At 57.4% G+C, this 22,358-nt stretch overlaps 1 protein-coding gene across 6 annotated transcripts in view; it reads right to left on the bottom strand.

The window, feature by feature from the left end:
* PC (pyruvate carboxylase) overlaps positions 1-22,358 on the bottom strand; it is a 105,623-nt gene that overhangs the window by 57,356 nt on the left and 25,909 nt on the right. For all 6 annotated transcript variants that reach the window (XM_072984000.2, XM_072984002.2, XM_078382145.1 and 3 more), the window contains 8 exons: positions 17,901-18,036; positions 17,080-17,264; positions 15,829-15,994; positions 15,356-15,501; positions 14,801-14,918; positions 14,234-14,385; positions 9,187-9,305; positions 1,992-2,154 (listed from right to left, as the gene is read on the bottom strand). In XM_072984000.2, coding sequence (XP_072840101.2) covers positions 1,992-2,154; positions 9,187-9,305; positions 14,234-14,385; positions 14,801-14,918; positions 15,356-15,501; positions 15,829-15,994; positions 17,080-17,264; positions 17,901-18,036 — 1,185 coding nt within the window. The remainder of the gene's footprint in view (positions 1-1,991; positions 2,155-9,186; positions 9,306-14,233; positions 14,386-14,800; positions 14,919-15,355; positions 15,502-15,828; positions 15,995-17,079; positions 17,265-17,900; positions 18,037-22,358) is intronic.

Raw genomic sequence — 22,358 nt, 5'->3', positions numbered from 1 at the left:
AGACTTTCTTCCAAACACAGGCCAGACGGCAACAGCTTAAGGGAATCATCGGGGGGGGGATGGTGGTGGTGGTAGGGGAATGGTGGGCAGCAGCTGAGCTGGGGGCCGTGAGGCCTCCCTCCCCACAAGGCCCCCTTCTCCACCACCACTGGGGGTATCCAACATGTGGCGGGCCAGATGCTCAGCGGCCACGAAGGCCGAGGAGAAAGAGAAGCTCCAGAAGGCCAGGGGCTGGCAGGCTCTGTGGGGCTGGAGGTGTGGGGAGGACCCACCACCCGCAGGGGCGCGGCAGAGCGAGCGTGGGTCCAGCAGCCGGGCACTCTGGCCGCTAGCCTTTCACCACCCAGTTCCCACTCTGTTAGGAAAAAAGGGTATCCTGCCGACAAAGTCTCCCCTCCCTCCCTCCCTCCCCCGTGCCTGCAGGTCTGGCCGTGGGGCCCCTCCCTCCAAGAGCAGGCCCCACAGAGTCCCCCCCCCCTCGGTCAATCCGAATCTTCTCACCAGGGTGTCATAAAAGAGGGAGAACCCAGTGACGCCCTCCCCCACCCCACGTTCGTTGTAGATCCTTCCTCTCACTTCTACGGCATTAAATACAGCAGAAGCATGATTTTATATATTTCCTCCTGCTTCGGCCGCGTGCTGATCTGCGTGATAAATCTGGCTGACATTTTGCCCAAATACCCATTTCCCTGCGTTTGGCAGAGTGCCAATCTCCAGCCCCAACAAAAACTTAGGAATAACTTTCCAAGAATACGAGCCGCTTGACGAAGGAGCGGATTGATCATTCAGAGGTGTGGGGGGGGGCTCTTTCCCTTGGGGGCGGCGGGGGCGGGTGGGCAGCCGTGGTTTGGATGAGATTGATCCGTTGGGGGCCACTCCCAGCTGCTGGGATGCTGTGACCTGGAAGCGAGGCCAAGGGAGGGTTGTCCTCCCCCCAGGGCCTGCTTCTGTCAGCCCTTCACCCACCTTCTGAGTCAGGCCGCTGCCCACCCGGTCTGGCGTGGGCAAAGCCAGCTGGCAGCCATGGCTACACTCCAGGGTTTCACAAGGTGGGAGGCTCTGCAGGCACGGCAGGGACGCAGCTCCTCCCTCCATCCCTCCCTCCCTCCCTCTCTGGGCTTGAGACCTGGACTTTCCCACCCTTCGGAAAACCTCCCGCACCCAAATGGGGCCCCCTGAGCCCCCTCCTGCTCTCTCTGAGGGAGGGGAGGGGAGGAATTCAAGGCAGGAGGGGACGTGCCATGCCACGAGGGAGGGGAGAGAGGAAGGCAAGGGAGACGTTGTTGCATCCATTCTGGCATCCGTGGTGGAGGTCTCTGGACCCTTTAGCAACCGGGTGGGTGGGAATGGCAAGCGAGTCTCGCCCTGCGAAGACGCCTCCTCGCAGACCGCCTCCACTCAAGCTGGGCGAGGGAAACCACGAGCCAGACCACCAAAGGGGAACAGGGGGGGGGGGAAATAAATATGTGGGCTACAACCCAGAATGACAGGAAACTGAGAAAGCTGAACAGCTGAAATGGAAAAGGGGAGGCAGGTGACTCACAAAATGCTTACGGGTGCGTGTGAGGGTGTGCAGACAGAATACCTCAAGGCAATTTAATTCACTCTCCTAACAGACACCCGTAAAACCAGGCAAAAATGAATAGTTGCCAACAGGTCTGTTTATATCTCGCTTCCCTCACCTTCCCTCCTGACCCTTTGCACCTGAACAGATCCACAACGTTTCAACAAGCCATTTGGAATTTCAAAAGCCAGGCTTACAAAAAAAGGGGAGAAGCACCACCTTCAAGGCTTCTGTGATCTAACTCAGCAGGAGCCAAGCGTCTCTTAACCCAACGTCCACCTTGGTCGGGGTCATGCCCTGCCCTGCCCTGCCTTGCCCAGCAAACCAAACCTGCTTCTTCCAAGCCAGAAGGAGAATCATCAGAGGAGGATGAGCTGTTAAGAGCATGGGGAGGATAGCAGGGGAGCAGCTGGCACTGCCGTCCTACCTCAATGCGCCCCGTGTCCGGCTGAAACCCGCGGGCAGGATCCTCCGTGGTCACGCGGCACTGAATGGCGCAGCCGTTGACCCGCACATTGTCCTGTTTCAGGCCCAGCTCGGGAAGACTTTTCCCTTCGGAGATATGGATCTGGGCGTGGACCAGGTCGACACTGGAAACAGGGGGAGAGAGAGAGAGAGAGAGCAGGTGAGGGTGACACACAAGTGCACCTTGCTGTTGTTGTTACTATTATTATTATTAGTTTTATTTATAGGCCGTCTTTCTCCCAATAAGGGGACCTAAGGCGGCTCACAATATTAAAAGAACGGAATGGAAAACATGATGTCAAAAAACACAATTAAACTATACATGGATCAAAACACCATTGAATAAGTAATAGCAAGAGAACATTAAGAATGAGCTAAGAAAAGCCTTCCCGGAAAGGTGGGCCTTCAAGCTGCCGGTGGGTGGGGAGGACCCAAAAGGCAGGATGGGCCAGACTGGCCTCCGGAGGGAGAGCCTCCCACGGCCTCCTCTGGTGTCCCCATCAGCTGGGCTTGCGCTGGCCATGGGAGGGAGAGAAGGGCCTCCTCGGGTGGCCTTAAGCACAGGGATGGCTCAGACGGGGGGAGAAGCGGTCCTTCAGGGCTCCTGGACCCGCACGAGCCTTGCCCGCATAACCCCCTCCGACACACCCGAGTGTTTGTCTGACTTTGGAAGCGAAGCAGAGCTAAGCCTGGTTCGTGCCTGGGCGGGAGATCCCCGGGGAAGACCAGAGACATCCGAGAAGGATGAGGAAAGGGGATCTTGCTAGAGAGCCATAGCTGCCAGCCAGCGTTGGTGCTTCCCGACCTCGAGGGGCTCAAAGGTCTCCCTAAGAGCAAGGTCGATCCCTGGGCTTTCCTGTCCTCTCCGGCCGATTCCTCCAAGAAGGGCCTCTTCGTTTCGACTGGCTACAATCCATCCTTTGAGAGGTGGCTGTTTTTCGGAGCACAGAGGTCGCCTGTTAAACTAGGTCCCTCACAGACGATGCCCCAATGACAAAAAAAAAAAAAAACAGTCCTTCATCTGCTCAGAGGGGAATGGCTCTGATCTGTCCTCAGGTTTCATGGACTGGGCTAAACTTTCTTTGGAGGCAGTGCAGGAATTCCTGCACCAAGGAAAACATGTTTTTTTTTCCCCCTACAAGGAGCCAAAAGGTGTGTCAAATTAATATTGCTGCTCCTTTGGAAACGAAAACAACCCACGCTAATTGCAAGATTCAGCCGATGAGGAAAAGCAGATGCTCCAGACCCAAGAGTGACGGGACTCAAGCTACGTGGCCAACAAGAAGCCAAGAGGGGATGGATCCTGCTCCCGGGAGCTCAGCACGACAGGAAAAGTGGATGGTGTAGACCCAAAGGGGTCTGGGGAGAGCGTGTGATGGGGATGGGGAGAAAGAGACAGAAAGGAAGCGAGCGAGCAAGCGAGGGAACAACGTAAACTTTTTAACCCCCAAGGACATCCCCTGAGTGAGAGCGATCATGGCGGCGAGGGAAGGGGGGAGGGGGGAGGATGCTTTGCTCTCTCCACAGCCTGAATCTCAACCCCCACCCCCCCACCCCCAGCGATGGGGACAGAGCCCAGCGCCTCGTGCAACATGCCAAGCACCAGATGGACTCGTGTGGAGTCCTACGAGGGGGAGGGAGCGAGTGTCAAAACGGGGCCAGGCCTGTCAGGAGGATGATGACAAAAGCAGGGGAGGCTTCATTGGAGGCACCGCCGAGAGCCTTGGCTGCATTCCCACTACTGTCCCCCCCCCCAGCGCTCCCTGGCCGCAGCCTCCACTCAAAGCCCCCCCCAACACTTCGGAGAGAGCAACACGCAAGGACAACTGGAGGCCGCCTGCAGGAAGGAAGGGACCGCTGCCCATGTGGATGACCGCCTGCAAAAAAAGGCCTGTGTCGGCACCCCCCCCCCCGCACCACACCCAATTGCGACCCGCTCTTGGCCTTCTGGACCCCTCAGGAAAAGGAGAGGCTGACGTCTCTCTTTCCCTGAAAGAGGTTTTGAGCGCCAATCCCCTTCCATCATCCCTACCCTTTGGGCACGAAAGCAACCTGAGAGGGAGCGTGGCCCTTGGTGCCTGGTTTTCCCTGAGAGTGGCGCTCGTCCGGCCAGTGTCCAGGGGTGTGTGTGTGTGTGTGTGTGTGTGTGTGTGGAAGCACCCCCCCGCCCTGCCTTCAAGCCCCCCTCTTCTCCCTGAAAGGTTTCCTTCAGCTGCCTGAGACAATACCTCCCAGACACTGCCCATTCAGCACAAGGAAAGCCGCGACGTGTTTTCGCTGCAATGCTCGCTCGCTCTGCCCCCACGCACCCCCTTTTGCCCCTCGCTGGTGTGGCCACTTTGAACCCTCCGTTGGAGGCCCTTCAGCGGCAGAGAAGGGCTCCCGGGAGGCTCAGGGCCACGTGTCCGAGCAGATGACACGAAGGGAGAGGGGGCACCAGAGGGGAGGCTGGCTGGCTGCCTTGGGAGCCAGCCAGCCAGCCTGCCCTTTCAATGGCTGTGCCTTCCCGGATCGGGACCAGGACAAGATGACACCAAGGGGGAGGCCCAGCACCTGGCAGCCTTCTCGTGTTCTGGGTGACAGGCTAGAGCGCTCCGAAAAGTGTCCTTCACCAGGACCTTGCACTGACAAGGAAGATCTCCACGAAAACACCGGTCAAGGGGAACATGTTGGGGCTTGCTGGGGGTCCCAAATCTCTCGGCTGCTTTAAGCAACGCGGTTCCCACATCGGAAGGCCTGATCTTCTCTCCGCTGTGCCCGAAGGCCTTGGGTCACTGTGGGCCCTGAAGGCTCCTGCTGGATAAAACCTGATGGATAAGTCTTTGGAGTGCACGGAGAATCTGTGGCGATGTCCCGACAGGAAAAGGCGCCCGAGGAAACAAGGCCTCAACAAAATGTCAGAACCTGGAAAGATTATGCTGAGTTTATCCAGAAGCCGGATTAAAACTGAGGTGAGTTTGGAGCAGAATAATCTAAGCAGGATACATTTGCATGCAGAGACGCACCGGAGGGCGAACCGGCATAAAACACAGAAATTCACATACAAGAGGAGCCCGCAGGATCACACAACGGAGATCAAAGCTCCGATGAATAGACAAAACCCACAGCCGAGAACCAATGCAAACAAACACACAAAAAGGAGGTTCAAAGAGGGAGTGCAGATTCCCTCTCTTCCGACATAGGCAATAAAAGGAAAACAAATCAAAAATCAAAAATGCTTGCTTTTATGCAGAACAGTTGCATCTCTCTGAGAGAGAGAGAGGGAGAGAGACCCCATCGTGATCCCAAAAGGGGCTGGACTAGAAGGCCTTCCGGGGTCCCTCTTTCAGCTCCACCACCCAGAGAGGAAACCCCCCCCCCTTTGCCTGGGACTTGCACCTTGAACGGATCTCCTTTTCCAGGGGCCACCCGGTTCTCTGTCCTTTTTGCTGCAAGAGAGCAGCAGCCGCACAGCTGGCTCACCTCCCGCCACCACCAACGCACCCGGGGGGGGGAAATGCCTCCCGGCGCCTCCACCGCCAACTGTGCTGTGAAGTGACAAGTCAAGAACAATCAACCACAAAAGCACACCCTCTCCCCCCCCCCAGCTGTGGCCAGGGACGGCGGCCGTATGGAGGGAGAGCGCCCTGGTGCCTTGTCGCCTCACATTCAATCAGCACGATCCGAAGGAACTCCTCGGGGGCAAACAGGGGCTGGGACCGGCAGCAGCCACCCAGGACATCCAGCCTGAAGCAGAGACTGTGCAGGACCAAGCGGTGTGTGTGTGTGTGTGTGTGTGTGTGTGTATGTGTGCAAGAGCTGGGCTCTCCAGCTGGCATGACCAGCAAGCCCCTGGGGATGGGGGCCCCTCCCGGGTGGAGCCTCTTGGCCGGAGCTCCTGCTGAGCCTTGGAAGGCCCCCTTCCTCTCTTGCCCCCCCCGCATCCCCCAGCGCCCACCCTGCGATGGGCACAGAAGAGAGACAAAGAGCCGGAGGGGGGGGCGGGGAGGAGAAGGAAAAGTTTGGGATGGCCCAGAGGGTGGGAAGTCTGGAAAGCAAACCCTGAGGTGGGGGGGTGGGGGGGAGGCAGATCACAGCAAAGGAAGGGGGCCAGGCTCCTTAAACCAGCAAACCAGGGTGGCTCTAGGGGCGCGAGGGCAGCTGGCAGAGCCCCCAGGGCCCCCTTGATTCTGAAGGCAGAAGCTCCTCGTTAATCTCCCCGCCTTCCTTCCAGCTGCCTCGGGGAAATTAAAAAGAACAGATGGATCCCTTCCAGGAAGCAGGAGGAAGAGCCAAGAAGCCAGAGGCATCAGCTGGGAGGAGGAGGAGGAGGAGGAAGGCAGGAAGGCAGGAAGGAAGCTGGTGATGGGTAGAAGGAAGGAAGGAAGGAAGGAAGGTCTGTGTTCCTCTCCATCGGGGGGCCCACAGGATCACCTGCATGGGGGCAACACCCTCAGGCCATGGGGGGACCTCCCCCCAATGCTTCTGCCCATCAACAGCTTTGTTCCTCTAGGAGGGGCTCTCCTGCTTGTCTAGTCGTTTAGTCGTGTCCGACTCTTCGTGACCCCTTTATGGACCAGAGCACGCCAGGCCCTCCTGTCTTCCACTGCCTCCCGGAGTTGGGTCACATTCATGTTGGTTGCTTCGATGACACTGTCCATCCATCTCGTCCTCGGTCGTCCCCTTCTCTCCTCTTGCCTTCACTCTTTCCCAACATCAGGGGCTTTTCCAGGGAGTCTTCTCTTCTTATGAGATGGCCAAAGTACTGGAGCCTCAGCTTCAGGATCTGTCCTTCCAGGGTTGATTTCCTTCAGGATGGACAGGTTTGTTCTCCTTGCAGTCTAGGGTCCTCCAGCACCACAGTTCAAAAGCGTCAATTCTTCGGCTGTCAGCCTTCTTGGTGGTCCAGCTCTCACTTCTGAAGACCACGGGTGGCTTTTCTGAAGGACCTCAGGCAAGCTTGATGATTGTCGGCACAACAGTGTGATTGTGTGTAGGTGTCTCAAAACTATTGTTTTTCAAAAAGAGGAACTTTTCTCAGCGCTGAGACGGGCCGATGAAAGAAAGAGAATCAGATGGAGAAGAGGGGAACCAGACAGGGAAGGAGGGGGGGGCTCTACAGAAAACTCCAACGACTACAGAGAAACAGGTGGGGGGGTGCCCGTGAGTGGGGGCTTGCCAGGGGGAACCCCTTCCACAAACAAACACACCCACAGCCTCCGTGCAAACGCTGGTTCCCTTCTGGATCACAGCCCCGGCTTTCCCACCCCCCCCCCTTTCCCTTCTGTTCTTCAAGGCAGGCAAACACAAACAACCACTAGGAAGGCCTCCCGCCCACCAACACCTGGGCTGGGAAACTGACGCTGCCCGGCAGAAAAACATAACTTTACAGCAAACAATTAAGAAATAATCGGTGTGCATTTTGCCCCTCATCACAAGGCGGGGGGGGGGAGGGGAAGAGAACGGTGGCTATGTTTCCCTTTTCCCTGCCAGCAGGACCTATTTTAATGCAAGGCTGAAGACAAGCAGGGCAGGAAACAAGGTCCGGGAAGCTGGGCTGGGGGGGGGGGCTGCAGACGGCTTTCCTCCTGGGGGGTCTCCTGCCTCTGCTTTCACAAGAAGGGGCGTCACGAGGACCAGATTTGTAGAGCAGCCATTGTGAGCACCTTTCCGGGCCAGGACACCTTGCTCGGATGCAGAGTGTCCCTTTGTTCCGGGCGAAGGGGAGAGGTAAAGGGGACCCCGCTCGGTGAGAGGGCATCACCCCCACCAGGCGCGGCCGGCCGGCCGTGAGAACAGTGGCCACGGAAGGGCTCTCCCGCCAGTAACAGCACCATCTCCGCGTAAAGGCCCACCCCTGGAGGAGCAAGAACGACACCACAATGGTGCCCATTTGCTTGCTCTCGGGCAGGTCACCAATGCCAGCCTTTCCTGCTGTGGGATCCGGGCAGCTGAGGCGGCAACACCAGCCGGCGGTTTTTCTGTGCAGAAAAGCTGTTCTATTTTTGGGGCTCTGTGTGTGTGTGTGTGAAATAGAGGCATGTTTGATGACACGACACCGCATGGAGTTCCCACATGCAGGAGACCCTCAGGGAGGAGAGCCGCGGAAAAGATCCGTTTTTTTCCCCCGGGGACAAGGCGTTCCCCCACCTGCTCGCTTTGAGGGACGGCCACCGCGCCTTCAAGGACTCCGTCTCAGCCCAGAAGTCCAGGAACGGACTCTTCTTCCAACACCCCCCCGAATGCCCCCCCCAATCCCTCCTGGGTTGGAAGGACTATGACTTCCACTCTCCTGCTCTATGGGTGGTGGTGGCGGTGGTGGGGAGCCCCCGGCATAGCTAGGAGTAACAGTGAGGATGCTGGCTGCCCCTCCCCCACTGGACAGGCTTGATGCCCCCCTCCTCCTCCACCACCACCACCACTAGGTGCCTTTTAGACCCCCCCACCCTCTAGGGAGGCCCCCCCGCCTCTGGGGACCCGTTCAGGGCTGTCCCGCCACCCGTGGGAAAGCGCCCAACCACCCTGCGCCACCCGGGCCCTGCGGCCACCTTAACGAGAGCCGTTTGTCACATCTGTCCAGCTGTGGGGCCGTGGGCTCATTAACTGCGCTGGAAAGGAACCACGGCTCGGGTCGCGTCCCCTGTTCTCCCAACAGGGGCGTAATTGATCCTGACAGCGATAACGACCCAACATTTATTAGCCAAGGCGGAGAACGACAAGAATGTAAAACATGCTAATCTATGGACGCAGCGTCTCCCATGGCGGGTTGGGGCTGTTTGGGCAGCAGCAAAACGGGGGGGGGGGGAGGAGGCGGTGGTTTAAGGGCCACCTCACCCCTCCCACCAAGCCCTGCACATAAGCAGGAGGGGTGTGTGTGTCTCACCCTGAGGGGCACCCTTACAAGTGTACTATATGGGGGGAAGCAAGGTCTGAGCCTGCTTAATCTGTGCCACATGAAGACTCTGGGTATCTAAATATATATAAATATATACATATATATTCAGTATTGCTATAATTCCAGGCCATTCCAAAGCTTAATGTACAGTTAAAAGTCAGTGCACAGAAGTCGACCCGCTTCCTTGCATCATCCCGTTGGGTAAAGAGAGGTGTGTCTGTGTGTCTGTGTGCCTGTGAAGAGTGCCCTCCCTCCCTCCCACCCCCACCACCCCCGTACTCACTCCGTGATCTCCTCCGTCACCGTGTGCTCCACCTGGAGCCGGGAGTTGACCTCAATGAAGTAATGCTTCCCTTGCCGGTCCACCAGGAACTCCACCGTGCCGGCGTTTTCGTACCCGACCTGAAAAATGGGGAAAGGGGAGTTTGGCCCAGGGAGCAGCCGCAGAGGTCCCACGTGGGCGCCACCCCGGCGATGGCCCCGAGGAGCAGCCGCAGAGCTCAAGCCAACAAGACGGGGGGGGGGAGAAGAAATAGGGGGGACTGGAGGAGGTCGGTGTTCTGGGTTTGGAGAACCACCTCCATAGCCATGAGAAAGCAGGGCAGGGCAGGGGCCACAGAAGGGAATGAGAGCCATCGGAGGAGGACAGACTGGAAGTGAGGAGAGAAACGAGGGCTTGTGTAAGAGCTGGGCATTTATCTCAGTTTCACTGCTGGTAGGTGCATTTTAGGGGGGGGGGGAGATATCTTTCTGTCTTTCCTCCTAGGGCTTCGTTTCCAGCCCCCTGATCCTCCTCGTTGCCCTGCCCTGAACTTGCTCTAGTTGGTCAGCATCCTTCTTCAAGCACTGTGTCCAGAACAGGACACAAGAGTCGAGATGAGGCTGCATCAGCGCCGAACAGCGCGAGGCTAGAACTGCGCATGAAGCGTCACGTCCAAAGGATGGACTGAACGGGACTTTATGTGTGTGTGACCAGCCTGTCATGGTTCCGCCTGGCACACATTCGGAGAGGGACCACGGCTCAGAGACCAGGCCTGCAGGGGCAAGCGACGGGACAGGCCACCGCTTCAATCTCTAAACACGCACCCCCAAGCTCAGACCAACACCCCAAAAGAGAGAAAAAGGGGGGGGAGAATGACAAGGCGCTCCAATTCATTGGCAAAGGCTGGTGAGATCGGGCGGCTGCAGGCATCGGTTTCCCCATCCTGGAGGATCCGCAGTGCCGCTCCTCAAGAGCAGCAGGACAGCCACTAAATCTCCCACGAGGGCTCCGTTCTATTACCACAGAATTACAAAAGCACAGCCTAAGTGCATAAAATGTAATAGAAGATTAATTTCCACAAAGCGAAAAGCTTTCAAGGCACTCGGAGATCTGCTTGGGATATTGAACCGCCGGCCGCGCGACCACCCGGAGGCGAGGCGGCCTCTCCCGGAGGCTCAGAGAAAGCAACCTGCCGCCCTGTGGAGCGTGAAGCTATTTGTGGCAGCCACGCTGGGTGGAGTGTGCGCAAATGGAGCCGGCGGCGGAAGGCATCGCTGGCTCCATTCGCACGCCTGGCTGCACTTCGCCCGCCCCCCCATTCCCTCCACCCAGCGCCCGTTCGGTGTGTGCTTGGCACGGGAGCTGAAAGGAAGAGGCGAGGGCTCAAGGCGAGGGCTGGCGTCCTTGCCCTGAATCACAGCTCGCAGCTGATGCGCCGCTTCTTGAAAGAGACGGGAAGCGTCACGAAGCGCACAGGCTGCGCCTGGCCAACAGAGCGGAAAATAATTTTGGCAAACACCCGGGCGCCACACAACAAGGTGCCACTTCTATAACCGAGGCCTCTCTCTCTCTCTCTCTCTCTCTCTGCTTGCTGTCAAACGCTCCGTTTTTGGCCAAGCACGCCGGAAAACAGTTGTGGGAGACAAGATGCGCCAGAGTTTTTTCCCTTGTTTCGACTCTACTGCGTTGGCAAGTCTGAGGAAATCAGTCCAGCCTTCCACCGCCTCCTTCCTCCCACAGATGTAACTTTACAAAATGTAGAGGCATCCTATTTTTAATTACCGCCCGTGGGCTCAGACAGCCCACAGCAGCACGCGAAACCCTGGAGGGCCTGGCGGTTCTGCCCACAGAGGGAAGAAAATGTGGGTTGGAATCTCTACCCTCCATGAACTGGCTTCTCTGAAGATCCCTCGCTGCCCTCCCGGACGGAGAAGGGCAAACCTCGCTGAGAGACCGCCAGCCAGCCAGCCAGCCAGCCGGCCAGCCTCCCCGGTTTCTCAGCCTCGGCAGCTGCCAGAAGAAATGGTGGGCCTTCCCTCTGCAGGCGGGTGGGGAAACCCCGTCCTACGTGGAACGGCCCGGCGTCGTCACCGCCTGCACCGCAAGGCTTCGTTCTCATTTTTCCGTTCCCAGGCTCTCCAAGACCCCGGAAAGGGCTGCAGCGACCCCTTGGCCAAGGCATGCCTGGCCTGGTGGCCACGGGCTTCCAGGTGCAAAGGTAGGGCAACGAGGAAGCAGCCTTCTCGCACTGGGCTCCTCACGGAGGTAGACTGCCCCTGGAAGTGGAAGCTTGTACAGACTCCCTGCTCTGTGCGGGGTTCGCAGCCCTTCCTGATGAGAAGGGAAACTTGCAGGACTCGTCCTTTCTCAGACCGGTCACCCGAACCCTCGGAGACTTGAACGTGGCCCCTCTCCCGACCACGAGTTCACCATTGAAAAAAGGAGGAAAGAGACACACCCCGCCCGGGGAGACCAGCAGCCTCACTTTTAACCGGGAGCAGCCACGGCGAACCGAAATCCTCCTCAAGGAGAGTTTGATCCCTGGATCAGAAATTAAAAGCGGGAGGTGGAAGATATGGATGACGTGTCTGTTTGGGTCTTGTTCGAGGAGCCCGGCCAGACAGGCATAGAGAGGATGATGAAGCGTCGAAGTCATTACGGGTGTTCTGGCCAAGCAGCAAACCACGGCCCCGGCATGTTAATACAGTAGCCACGGGAAATACCAGGTGGCAGCGGCGGTGGCGGCGGGGTGGCGTTTGCCAGCTGGAGGGGCTCCTTCGATGCCAGGCAGAGGCAGCCTGGATGCCACCGCAGGGACTGGCCCCACAGGTGGAGAGGCAAATGCCTTGGAGCCTCCTTTAGATCCTGGCTTTCCACTTTTAAAAAAGCAAGGGGCCAGACCTCATGGCTTCCTGTGCAAAGCCAAGCACTTCTGGGCCTTTGTGAACCTTAGACCAGGGGAAACGAAGCCGGAGGGGCGGCTGAGAAACGGCTGGCCTTCGGCAGCCTCTCCCTCCGTTCTTCTTTCCTCCTGCCAAGATCGGAGGAGAACAATGACGACGAGGGCCACCTTGGGGGGGGGGGGCAGCAGCCTGTCCTCCCTCGTGTGGTGCTGAACTCGCCTTTCCTCCACTGAGCTGCGAAAATCAATTTCCACCCCAGAGGTTTAACCGCATGCACGGAGGAGCTGCTGCCCTGGTGTAAAAATAGACGCCGATTCCTACCTCCATCGGCAGCTGGTTGTCACGTCTGACTACAGGGAGAGGAGAGGAGAGGAGGGGGGCAGGCGGGCGGCTTGGCGGGGCCCAGCGCCAGCCGTGGGAGAGAAAAGGCAAGCCGAGCGCAAGCAGGACGGAGCCCCAAGCAATGCGCTGCAGGCGACCCCCCCCCTCGCACGCTGCAGACGGGCGGGTCGAGAAAAGCAGTGAGAAAGATCTTCTCACAGATCCAGCCGCAATGGCCAGTGGGCCCTTCTTGGCTCAAATCAGGAGCCATGGGCTCTCCAAGCATCATCCTCGGGGCCCGGCCTGGGATTATCTTCTCCAACGAGCAGGAACTGTCTCCTGCTACTAACATCGCCCGGCTGAACAAAATCCGGGAGGGAGCCCGGGGCGACTGAAGGGCGAGCGACTCAGCGAGCGCGCCAGGCGAAAAGGCAGTTCCGTCTCCCCACCTGACCTCAAGCCTTCGTGGCCGCCCTGGGCCCGGTCGCTTCCCCTCTCTGCCCAACCTACCTTGCAGGACTGTTGTGAGGGGAAATTAGCAAAGAGGAGGAAGTGACGTGGGAGCTCGCCAGGAAAAGAAACGCCACATTAATTGCCCATTAAAAAACCAATCAAGCACCCTAGCACCTTTTTCTCCTTTTAAAAAAACTCTCTAAAACCAAGCTCCATGGTTAGGCCAAGCCAGAGGTTGGAGATTCAGTTCCCCACCTTCCAGCCTTGCAATTCTAAGAGGAGGATGATTATCCTTCATGAACTGCTGGAGAGCTGTGGGGTTGAGCTCTCTGGCTGTGGAGCCACAGGTTGGGAGTTTGAATCCCCCGCAGTGCCTCCCGGGGAGGGGCTGGCCTGGATGATCCAGGGGGGGCCCTTCCCAGCTCCGCCGTCCTGAGACGAGGACCCTCGAAAGGGAACCAGGAGGAGGAGGAGGAGGAGGAAGAGCATCTCCGACCTTCAGAAGGAAAAACTCGTTCAGAAGCAAACCAATATGAGTGGGGGGGGGGGAAGAAGAGGAGGAGATGATGATCTCACACCCATTATCGGAGACCACACAGGAAGGTGAAGGACAAGAGAAAAACGCTCAGCAATCTCCCCCCTCCCCCTGAACTCGTTTGAAGCACAAGCCCTGACCGGCTAGAGAATAAATGGAAAATTATTGGTTCTCTTGTTTAATCAACAACAACAACAACAATGGACGGCAGGCTTATGACCTCCAGTCCTCCAGGCAGAGGGTTGTGAGGATGAACGCAGGTGACAGAAACCGCTGGGGGCTGATGGACAGACTGGAAAGGGCCTCTTGAGGCGGGCTTGGTGGCCCAGAGGGCAGCCAGAACCCTCGTCCACGACTCTCCCCTCGCTACGGCCTCTCCTCCTTTTCCATCCCCCCAAGGGTGGACAGAGTGGGCCGAGAAGAGAAGGGGGGGGCCCAGGCAGCCTCCCTCTCGCCTTCTCCAGACGGAGCGTCCAAGAGGCACGAAAGCCCCTCTTTGGCCAAACCCTTGCCCTCCACCAAGTCCTGCCACACTTGCTCTGGAGGGTGCGAGGCCTTCACGGCGCCTCCAATCCTTCCTGACCAGAGACGGTGCCCAGTGGCGCTGCCAGGGAACAGGCGCCCACCCCAGTTCTTCCCTCACACGCAGGACATGGCCGGAGGGCAAGGGAGGGGACCCGGGAGGGGACCCGGCCCTCACACCCTTGTCCAGCTCTGCATCCCATGACGGGCAACAGTGGCCACCTCTGCCTTCCCAGCAGGGACCCCCCCCACAGAGTGTGTGGCCAGGAAAAGCCTGCTGGCCGGCCGGCCCGGCGGGCCTCCCCCTCCCCGGAGAGGGTCGGCGCCTGCTCACCTGCTTGGCCAGCCGGACGGCGTCGTTGGTCAGCTTGGAGCGCAGCTGGGAGTCCAGGTGGGCAGCCGGGGCGATCTCCACCACCTTCTGGTGGCGCCGCTGGATGGAGCAGTCCCGCTCGTAGAGGTGGACCACGTTCCCGTACTTGTCACCTGGGGGGGGGGAGAGGGCGAGGGGGACATCTCAGAAGGGGCAACGCTGGGGGGGGGGGGAAGGGAGCCCCCCCAGTGCTCTGAGTTGGGCTTACAGCCCTCACCCCCCTGCCCCAAGATGGTGGCGGGAGCAGTGACTCTGGGACCCCCCAAAAAGGCTGAGAGGAAGAAGGTTGAAGGGTCTCCAGGGAATGGGGGTGATGGGGAGCTCCAGGCAGAGCGGGGGGGGCTTCGCTGCTGGAATGAAAGGGGGCCAGAGAGGGTGGATCCTTGTGGAGGGTGGATCCCGAGAGGAGGAGGAGGAGACCAGGGGTGGCTCTCAGCAGGGGCCAACCCCTCAGCAGGGGTTGCGACCCAGGTGAACAACACACACACACACACACACACAAACACACACACAGAGTTTAGCCTGTACCTAAAATCTGGACCTCAATGTGTCTCGGCTTCTCCACGAACTTCTCCACGAACAGCGCTCCGTTCCCAAAGGCTGAGAGGGCCTCGGAGAAGGCGCGCGTGTAGTTCTCCTCCAGCTCCTGAGGGAAGAGGGGGAAGCCGTGCTAGAGGCGACGGGCACTACTGACCCCCGCTGCCTGCTCCTCCCCAGGACTCTTCCCCGTGGCTGTTCCAGGCCTCCTGGCCGAGGGAGCCCCTGGCCGGAGAGAACGGGACCCCCCCCACCTCCCAGAGGCCAGGGAACTACAGGTTCGCCTGTCCCAGGAGCACCAAGGCGGGAGGTCCTTTCATCCCCAGCAGGAGGGGCCCAAAGCACCTCCCCAGCATCACCTCCCACTTTCCTGTGCCCCCTCCCTCTGTCCCTTCCCCCCCCCAAAGGGAGGAGGCAGGCACCAAAGGAACCATCAGGGACTCTGTGATGAGTCTGGAAGGAAGGGGAGTCACACCCCGGCCCGCCAGCTTCACACACACCCCCCCCCAGGGAGAAGGGCGAGGAGGCCCCGAGCCCTACACGTACCTCGTAGCTGCGCACGACGCGCATGCCTCTCCCGCCCCCGCCATACGCGGCCTTGAAGATGATGGGGAAGCCGTACGTCTCGGAGAACTCCTGGGCCTCGCTGAGCGACGAGATGGGGGAGTCCGTCCCGGGAACCACAGGCACGCCTGGGGAGCAGAGGGAAGGATCCGTCACCCGCCACGCCCGACTGCCCGCCCCCAGCCCCTCTTTTTCTTCCCCCCCCCCTGCCAGTGGGACAAGAGAAGCGCAAGGGGCCGACGGGACTCGGGAGGCTTGGATCCAAAGCCCCCCCACGTGGGACTTCAAAGCCACCCCCCCCGGGTGCAGGTTCTTCGCAGGCTCCTGACCCGCCGGCCGTGGCTTTCCACCCACAGCGGTTCTCTCGCCCTGCCTGACGTTGCTTCGGTGTGCGTGAGATCTCAGGACACGAGGCGACACGGAAACCCCGGACGCGCATCGACCCAGCCGCTCACCCGCCGCGATGGCGATGCTCCGGGCCTCGACCTTGTCGCCCATCTTCTGCACCACCTCCGGGGAGGGGCCGATGAAACGCACGTCAGCCTCCAGGCAGGCCCGGGCGAAGTCGGAGCGCTCGGAGAGGAAGCCGTAACCCGGGTGGATCGCATCCACTTCGTTCTCCTGAGGGAAACCGTGAGGGGCGCAGCCGTCAGCGGATTTAACTTTATTTCCATTTTTTTTTTCGCCTTGCGGGCTGCCCCGAAGAAGCTCACGAACCAAAGAGGAACCTAAAACTTTGGCCGCCTAGCAGACGCTCCACGTCAAGTGCTCACCACCACGGGGGGTTGAAACCCAGATGGATCGGGAAAGTGTCTAATGAAAAAAACGACTGGGCACCTCATTGGCATGACACGGAAAGCGCAAAGTGAGCTCCGCCAAATGCTGATTTGACCCAGGCTTAATTACCTTCCCACCCCCACCCCCCAAACGTGCAGAAGGCTTGGGAATTCAAAAGCATGGCTTCTGAGTCTTCCAGTCCCCTCGGACGGAGGGACGAGGCTCCCGCTCTCTTGCTGTGGGAATGAGGAAGGGGAAAGGGGGACCTGCGAATTAGCGGGGCTGAGCCGTCCCAGGCCCACTCCTGGGGGTGGGATTCTGGACCTCAAAGCAAGGGGGGGGGCTCAGCCACATTGACGGCTTTATCTGGAGCTCAGAAAGAAAGAGGACTTCTTGGCAAGAGGAGGGGGAGAAGACCCACCATTAAGAGGTCAAGGGGAGAAAACGCAGCCTCATCATCCCGGAGGGAAACCAGTTCCCCTTCCCGTGTTGCAAGCTACCCCTGTTATAAAGCAGAGTATTTGGGGATCGTTGGGTCTTGACCCAGCAATTAAGGGTCATTATACAAATTACATACATTAGCTATGCTCTGAACCTACTAGCTCGGGGTCCTGCTTTTCTCACCCGCAGGATCCTTCCCTTCCTCCCACGTAGGGACTCTAGAACGGACACACAACAGGCCCTCTAAAGGTGTCGCGAAACATCCCTGACCTACTCAAGGCAAGGATGGCTTCCAGAGCCAACGGATGACGGATCTTGGCCCCGGCCCTTCCCACTTTTCTCCAAACACAAACACACACAAGGGGACACAACCGCCCCACGGAAAACGTTGCAGTGCTCAGGAAGGGGGTTTAGCACAAGCCCTGGTGGACGGGGCAGGCAGGCAGGCAGGCGGGCGGGTGTGGGTTCAGCTGGAGCCGCTTCCTCACCTTGGCCACCTGGATGATGTCTGGGATGTGGAGGTACGCCTGGACCGGAGGGAGACCCCTCCCGATCAGATACGCCTCGTCCGCCTTCTGCCGGTGCATCTGCCCTGTGTCCTGCTCCGAGTAGACCGCCACCGTGCGGATCCCCAGTTCGGTGCATGCCCGGAAAACCCGGATGGCAATCTCCCCTGGAAGGCGTGGGTGCGAAGGAGGGAGGAGAAGGTCAAAGAATGAATCCGGAACCTCCATCAGCTCAGAATCCCATCTCTCTCATCCCTTGCCTCCCCCCCCCCCCGAATCATTTTAAGGAGATTCGGTTAGGGTTAGAGTTTGGAGCAGGATGGCCGGCAGGAGGGGGACTTTCTCTAATTATCCTCATTAACACTTCCCTAACGTTTGTCCCAGGAAAACCAGGAAAGGGGGGGGGGCTGGACTGCCCCAGGCCTGGCAGGGATGGGTTGAGGACCAGACACCAGGTTACCAGGGGCCCTCTCGAGCCTGGCCTATCATCATCCTTCTATCATGCACGAACATTCATACCACTATCCCGGCCTAGATGGAATGCAGAAAAGTAGTCATGCCTCTGTACATACACAGAGTGCACCTCTCTTCCTACTGAACAAGCACAATCATTCCTTTGCTGTCCCAGGAACGGCAATGGGGGAAATTTTCCATGGCAGACGATGCGGCCCCTATTTGGACTCCTTTTCCAGAAGGGGAGGAACCACGTGTTGCTATGAAGAGTGAGTAGTGGGGCAAAGTGGAGTCCCCCCCAACAGCTGTAGCCCCACCTTGAAATCCACCCCCCCAGCTTGCCTCCTCACCTCTGTTGGCCACCATCACCTTTTTGATGGGCTTGTACTCCACTGGGTGGGTGCTCTGGAAGGAGGCCGGGCATCTCCAGAGGCGCCCCAGGGCCAGGAGGGGGGCCCTGCCGTGGGCCAGGCGCAGCTGCAGCATCTGCGGGTGGGAAATAACACATCAGCATTCCATGGAAGGAAGGAAGGAAGAGCAGTGCACAGGGGACCATGGCTTCAAAAGAGAGGCTTTGGGGTTACCTGTGCACTCCAAAGACGTCTGGATACACAGCCCTCCCTTGCACTGGACCAAGCAGGGAGCAAGAGATGATGACAGCCAAACACACCCAAACGCCAGAGAGGCTGCTTGTTATCTGGCACAAACGCCTCCTTTTCAGCTTGATAACACAAGAGGTACAGTAATAGCCCTGGATCCACAAAAATCTGTATTTGTGGTTTTAAAGAAAAAAAATCTAGAAATAAATATTTTACTATGTATTTACAAGAACTGGCCACCTGAGGGAGCCAGAGACTTTGCTATGTATTCTCATTTGTGAAGAACACATAGTGTGGTCTCTTTCTCCCTCTAGTGGCCAATTCTTGTAAATACACCATGAAAATATTTACTTCTATAATACACTACATAGTAACTTTTTTATCCCCCCCCTTTTTACCCTGTTATGTCTAGCATTGGCTATTATCTGTTGTTTTCAGCATCTATGGCAACGGGGCCTCTGAACCAATCCCCATAGATACGGTGGTGATTCTGTGCCAGAATCCTCCCCTCGGCTAGGCTTCCTCTGCCCGACTTTCCCTCCCCCCCCCCCAAGAACAGACCCTTAACAGCAGCCTAAGGAGACGCACAAATAAAAATAAAATCTGGAAACACATAAGTTCCTTATTACTGGAAGTATAGGAAGCTTCTCCTTCCCTTGGCCAAAACTTAGGGGTGGCCACTGGGGGCCCAATAAAGAAGTTGAGGTCAAAATTTGCAAAGCTATAGTTTGGTGAAAAAGGAACTTCCAGGCCCCTTCACTGCCTGAGGAGCGGAAGAGAGAGAGAAAAAAGTAAGTTTCCCACAGCTTTGAGAGGGTTCTCCTTCCTCTGGCCCCCAGCAGCAGCCATTCCTGGAGTGGCAAGGAGGGGGTGAAGGGGGTGAGATGGGAAGAAGAAGGGGGGGTCCCTCGCCCCCAGCCCTCTCCCCTCCCTCATTCAGAGGCGCTTTGCTTATTCCTCTTCCCTCCCCATCCTTTATTCTCTGGCTCTTCTACGACGGCATCCCCGCAGGGCCAACTACCTCGTGAGGCTTTGTCTGCGCCAAAGTGACTCTGGCGGTGAGCCTCTTTTGGTCCAGTGAACGGCATTAAACCGCAAGGGAAATAAAATGAATAAAAGTCACTTTGCCGGCCGTTTCTGGCCGACTCTCCCGGCTTAAGTGGAAGTTTGTCTCCCTCAGTTAACGTCTGGCGAGACCTTTCCACTCCAACTGGCTTTCCGTAATTGACTCGCTGCCGTGGAGGGAAAGAAAGCCATCAGCAGATCTGAAATGTGCCTTTTAAAAAAAAATTCCCGACATGATTTTAAATTGCTTCTAATACAACCGTGTTTTAATATTATACTTAGTTTGATTTCATTTGCACATAACAGCCTGGCATACATTTCGATGGGTAGTCATTTCCGAAGCTATTTTTACCTGCATCCGATTTTAATCTGGTTGCGAGCTTTACTGGGGATAAGTGGAGGCATGATATAAAATGAAACCTAATAAATACTGGGTCAAGGTTCTGGGGAAAGGCTAGACACAAATCAAACAGGTGACGTGCATAAAATCAACAGCAAATTACCCATATCCACAAAGAAATAGAGAAAAACACCTGCCAGAAATCTCCCTAAACATGCTCTGTGCAACCGGCGCACAAACGGGGTGCTTGATCATCCCAAGTTTTCCTGGAGTGGAAGGACCCCGGGTGGGGTGGGGTGGGGGGGTCACAGGAAGCTTAGATGCACAAACTCAGCTCTCCCTGAAGAGAAAACTTGATAGGAAATGCACTGGGGAAGTTTTTTTTAAAAAAAAATAATAGTACAAAATCAATTTATTTCTCTAACACAGAGAGAAAGAGAGAAAAAGACGCACAGGGAGCATCCTTTCCCTTAAAAGTCAGACCCTTTCCCTCCACCCTCTCGCCAGCGCCCCGGCTGCCTCAGCAGCTGTTTGCCTCTTAACAAACGGCGCTGGGGCTGCAGAGCTGAGATAGACAGAGCTCGAGTAAAGACATCAGCAATTTAACCAGTGGATTCATTTTTTTTTTAATGCCTCCCCCTAAATCAATAGCGTCTCCGGCACTCAAGGCCCAGAATTAGCCTGTGGGGTTTGGCGGCTGCCCTTCCTTCTCCCCCCCCCCCGGGAGACAAGGCAAGGAGGGGAGGTTGTGCGAGAGGAAGGGAGAGCAGGCCGGCAGAGAGAGGAAGCGGAGGGGACGCATCCAGGAGGGCGAGTGGCCCTCCTGTGCTTTTGGCATCCAGAGTCGCCGGGGCTTTACGGGCCAGGGGCTTCCTGGGCTCACAGCCCATCAGCAGCACATCGTGGCGTGGATTCATAGGGGGCTGCACGGCGTAACACTCTTGTGTCGTGGCAGCGCTCATCTCTCAACGCTGCCACTTCCTTTGAAATGAATGTTCTGGGCCTTTTTTCCCAGATTCTTAAAAAACTTGTCGAGAAATATGGTTTTCAATCTGAAGGACGAAGGGGTATCAGCTACTGAGTCCACAAAAGCTTCCATCTAATCAAACCTCTTCATCACACAGGGGGCACCAAACTCTTCAGCTTTAGAAATGGGCCAACGGCGTCAGCTTTCAAGCTCTGCAGAGTTCTTCTTCAGCTGGAGGTGGTTCCGGATTTAGGGCAGTGGAGGGGCGACCAAGAAAGGGCCCCCTCCTCACCTGGACAGACACCAGAGTCCTATGCAGAAAAGGTCATCGACCGGGAAACCGGGGGGGGGGGGAGGAAGTGCCCCCTGCAGCTTTGTTCTCTCACTGCAAGTCCATCAACATGGAACAGGGAAGCCAACAGAAGAAATGGTGTGAGACCGTCGGTGCCCGAGCCCCAAGCGGTGGACCCCTTTCTGGTTCCGTTGCAGCCGCATCCAGCCCAGGGAGCCGCCTGGCAGTCTGGAGATCAAGCGGTCCCTCTCTGGGACGGGGCTGACGGGGAGACTGAAGGGGAGAGCTCTTTTGTCTGGGGAGGGGGGACTAGATGACCTTTAAGGTCACCTTTCAAGAATACAACAACTCTGAGGGTCTGAGCTTATAGAACTCCTGGCCACAAAACGCAAAAGGGACACCGGCTTTGGTGGCTTTAGAGAAGTTCTGTGCAAATCCATCTCACCTGTGCATGTGTGTGTGTGAGAGAGGGACCCACAAGACAGAGAGAGAGAGAGAGAGAGAGAGAGGACCAATTATCTGTCCACCACCTTCAGGATGGCAGGCAGCAACAAGGGGGCGGCGATGGAGGCTTCCATGATGGATGGAGGCGTTTCGAGCTGATCCTATACGGCTCTCCTCCTCGGAGGGCGGCTGCTGGGGATTTTTTGTGACCCAAGGACGCCTCTCCCCCCCCCGACCAGGAGAACGAGCCGTTATGCAAATAGGCTCTATTTGCATGATTTATTCAGGCGCTGACATTTATGTTCCATTGGCGCAGCGTTTAAAACACCCTCAGCTATAACTGCCCAGCAACCTCGCTTTTTCCACGCTGGCATGCTGGATTACAACTCCCATCACCCTGTGCTGGCTGGGGGTGGATGGGATTCGGTATTCAACGCTTCAGGAGGGCCCAAAGGTAGCCAAACAAGACTTAACTACAGGAGAACGAGGTTCGAGTCGCCCTACAAGGTCATGAAATTCTCTGGGTGGCTCCAAACCCAGCACCAACATTTAGTCAGGCCCACCTCACAGGGGTGTTCTTGCAAGGGCAAAAAAAAGAGGGGGAAAAAGCCAGCAGCACTTCAGAGGAAGAGGGAAGCCGACCAGAAACACATCAGCTTTTGAGTTGTGGATGGGTAAGGGAGGCAGAAAAGCCCCCAAACGGTCTTGGCTGTTTTATCATGATGCTTCCTGCATCTGTGTAACAGCTGGGGTTCCCTCTTGTGCCATTTTATCTGGCATTTAATACAGGTGTGTGTGTGTGTGTGTGTGTTGCATGCTATTTTATGGAAGAAAGAAAAACACTAAAAAGCGAGCGGTAGAAACGGATCACCCGCTCACTCGGCCAGAAAAGGACTGAGTCCCCTCCTGCACGGCACCGGTGGCTCAGCAGGGTCAGGGTGTTTGCCCTGCTTTCCCTCTCTTCCTCCTCCTCCCCCCCCCCCCCGAGAAGCCGCCCTTTCCTCCACTTGGCACAGAGCAGAGGACCCGAAGCCCCACTGGCCTTTCACGGTCGGCACCTTTTTGAGGCTTGCCAGGCCAACGACGGATAAAAGCAAAACC

Source organism: Pogona vitticeps, chromosome 15 (genome assembly GCF_051106095.1).
Source record: "Pogona vitticeps strain Pit_001003342236 chromosome 15, PviZW2.1, whole genome shotgun sequence".
NCBI lineage: Eukaryota > Metazoa > Chordata > Lepidosauria > Squamata > Agamidae > Pogona > Pogona vitticeps.
This window is presented reverse-complemented; position numbering and strand designations above follow the sequence as displayed.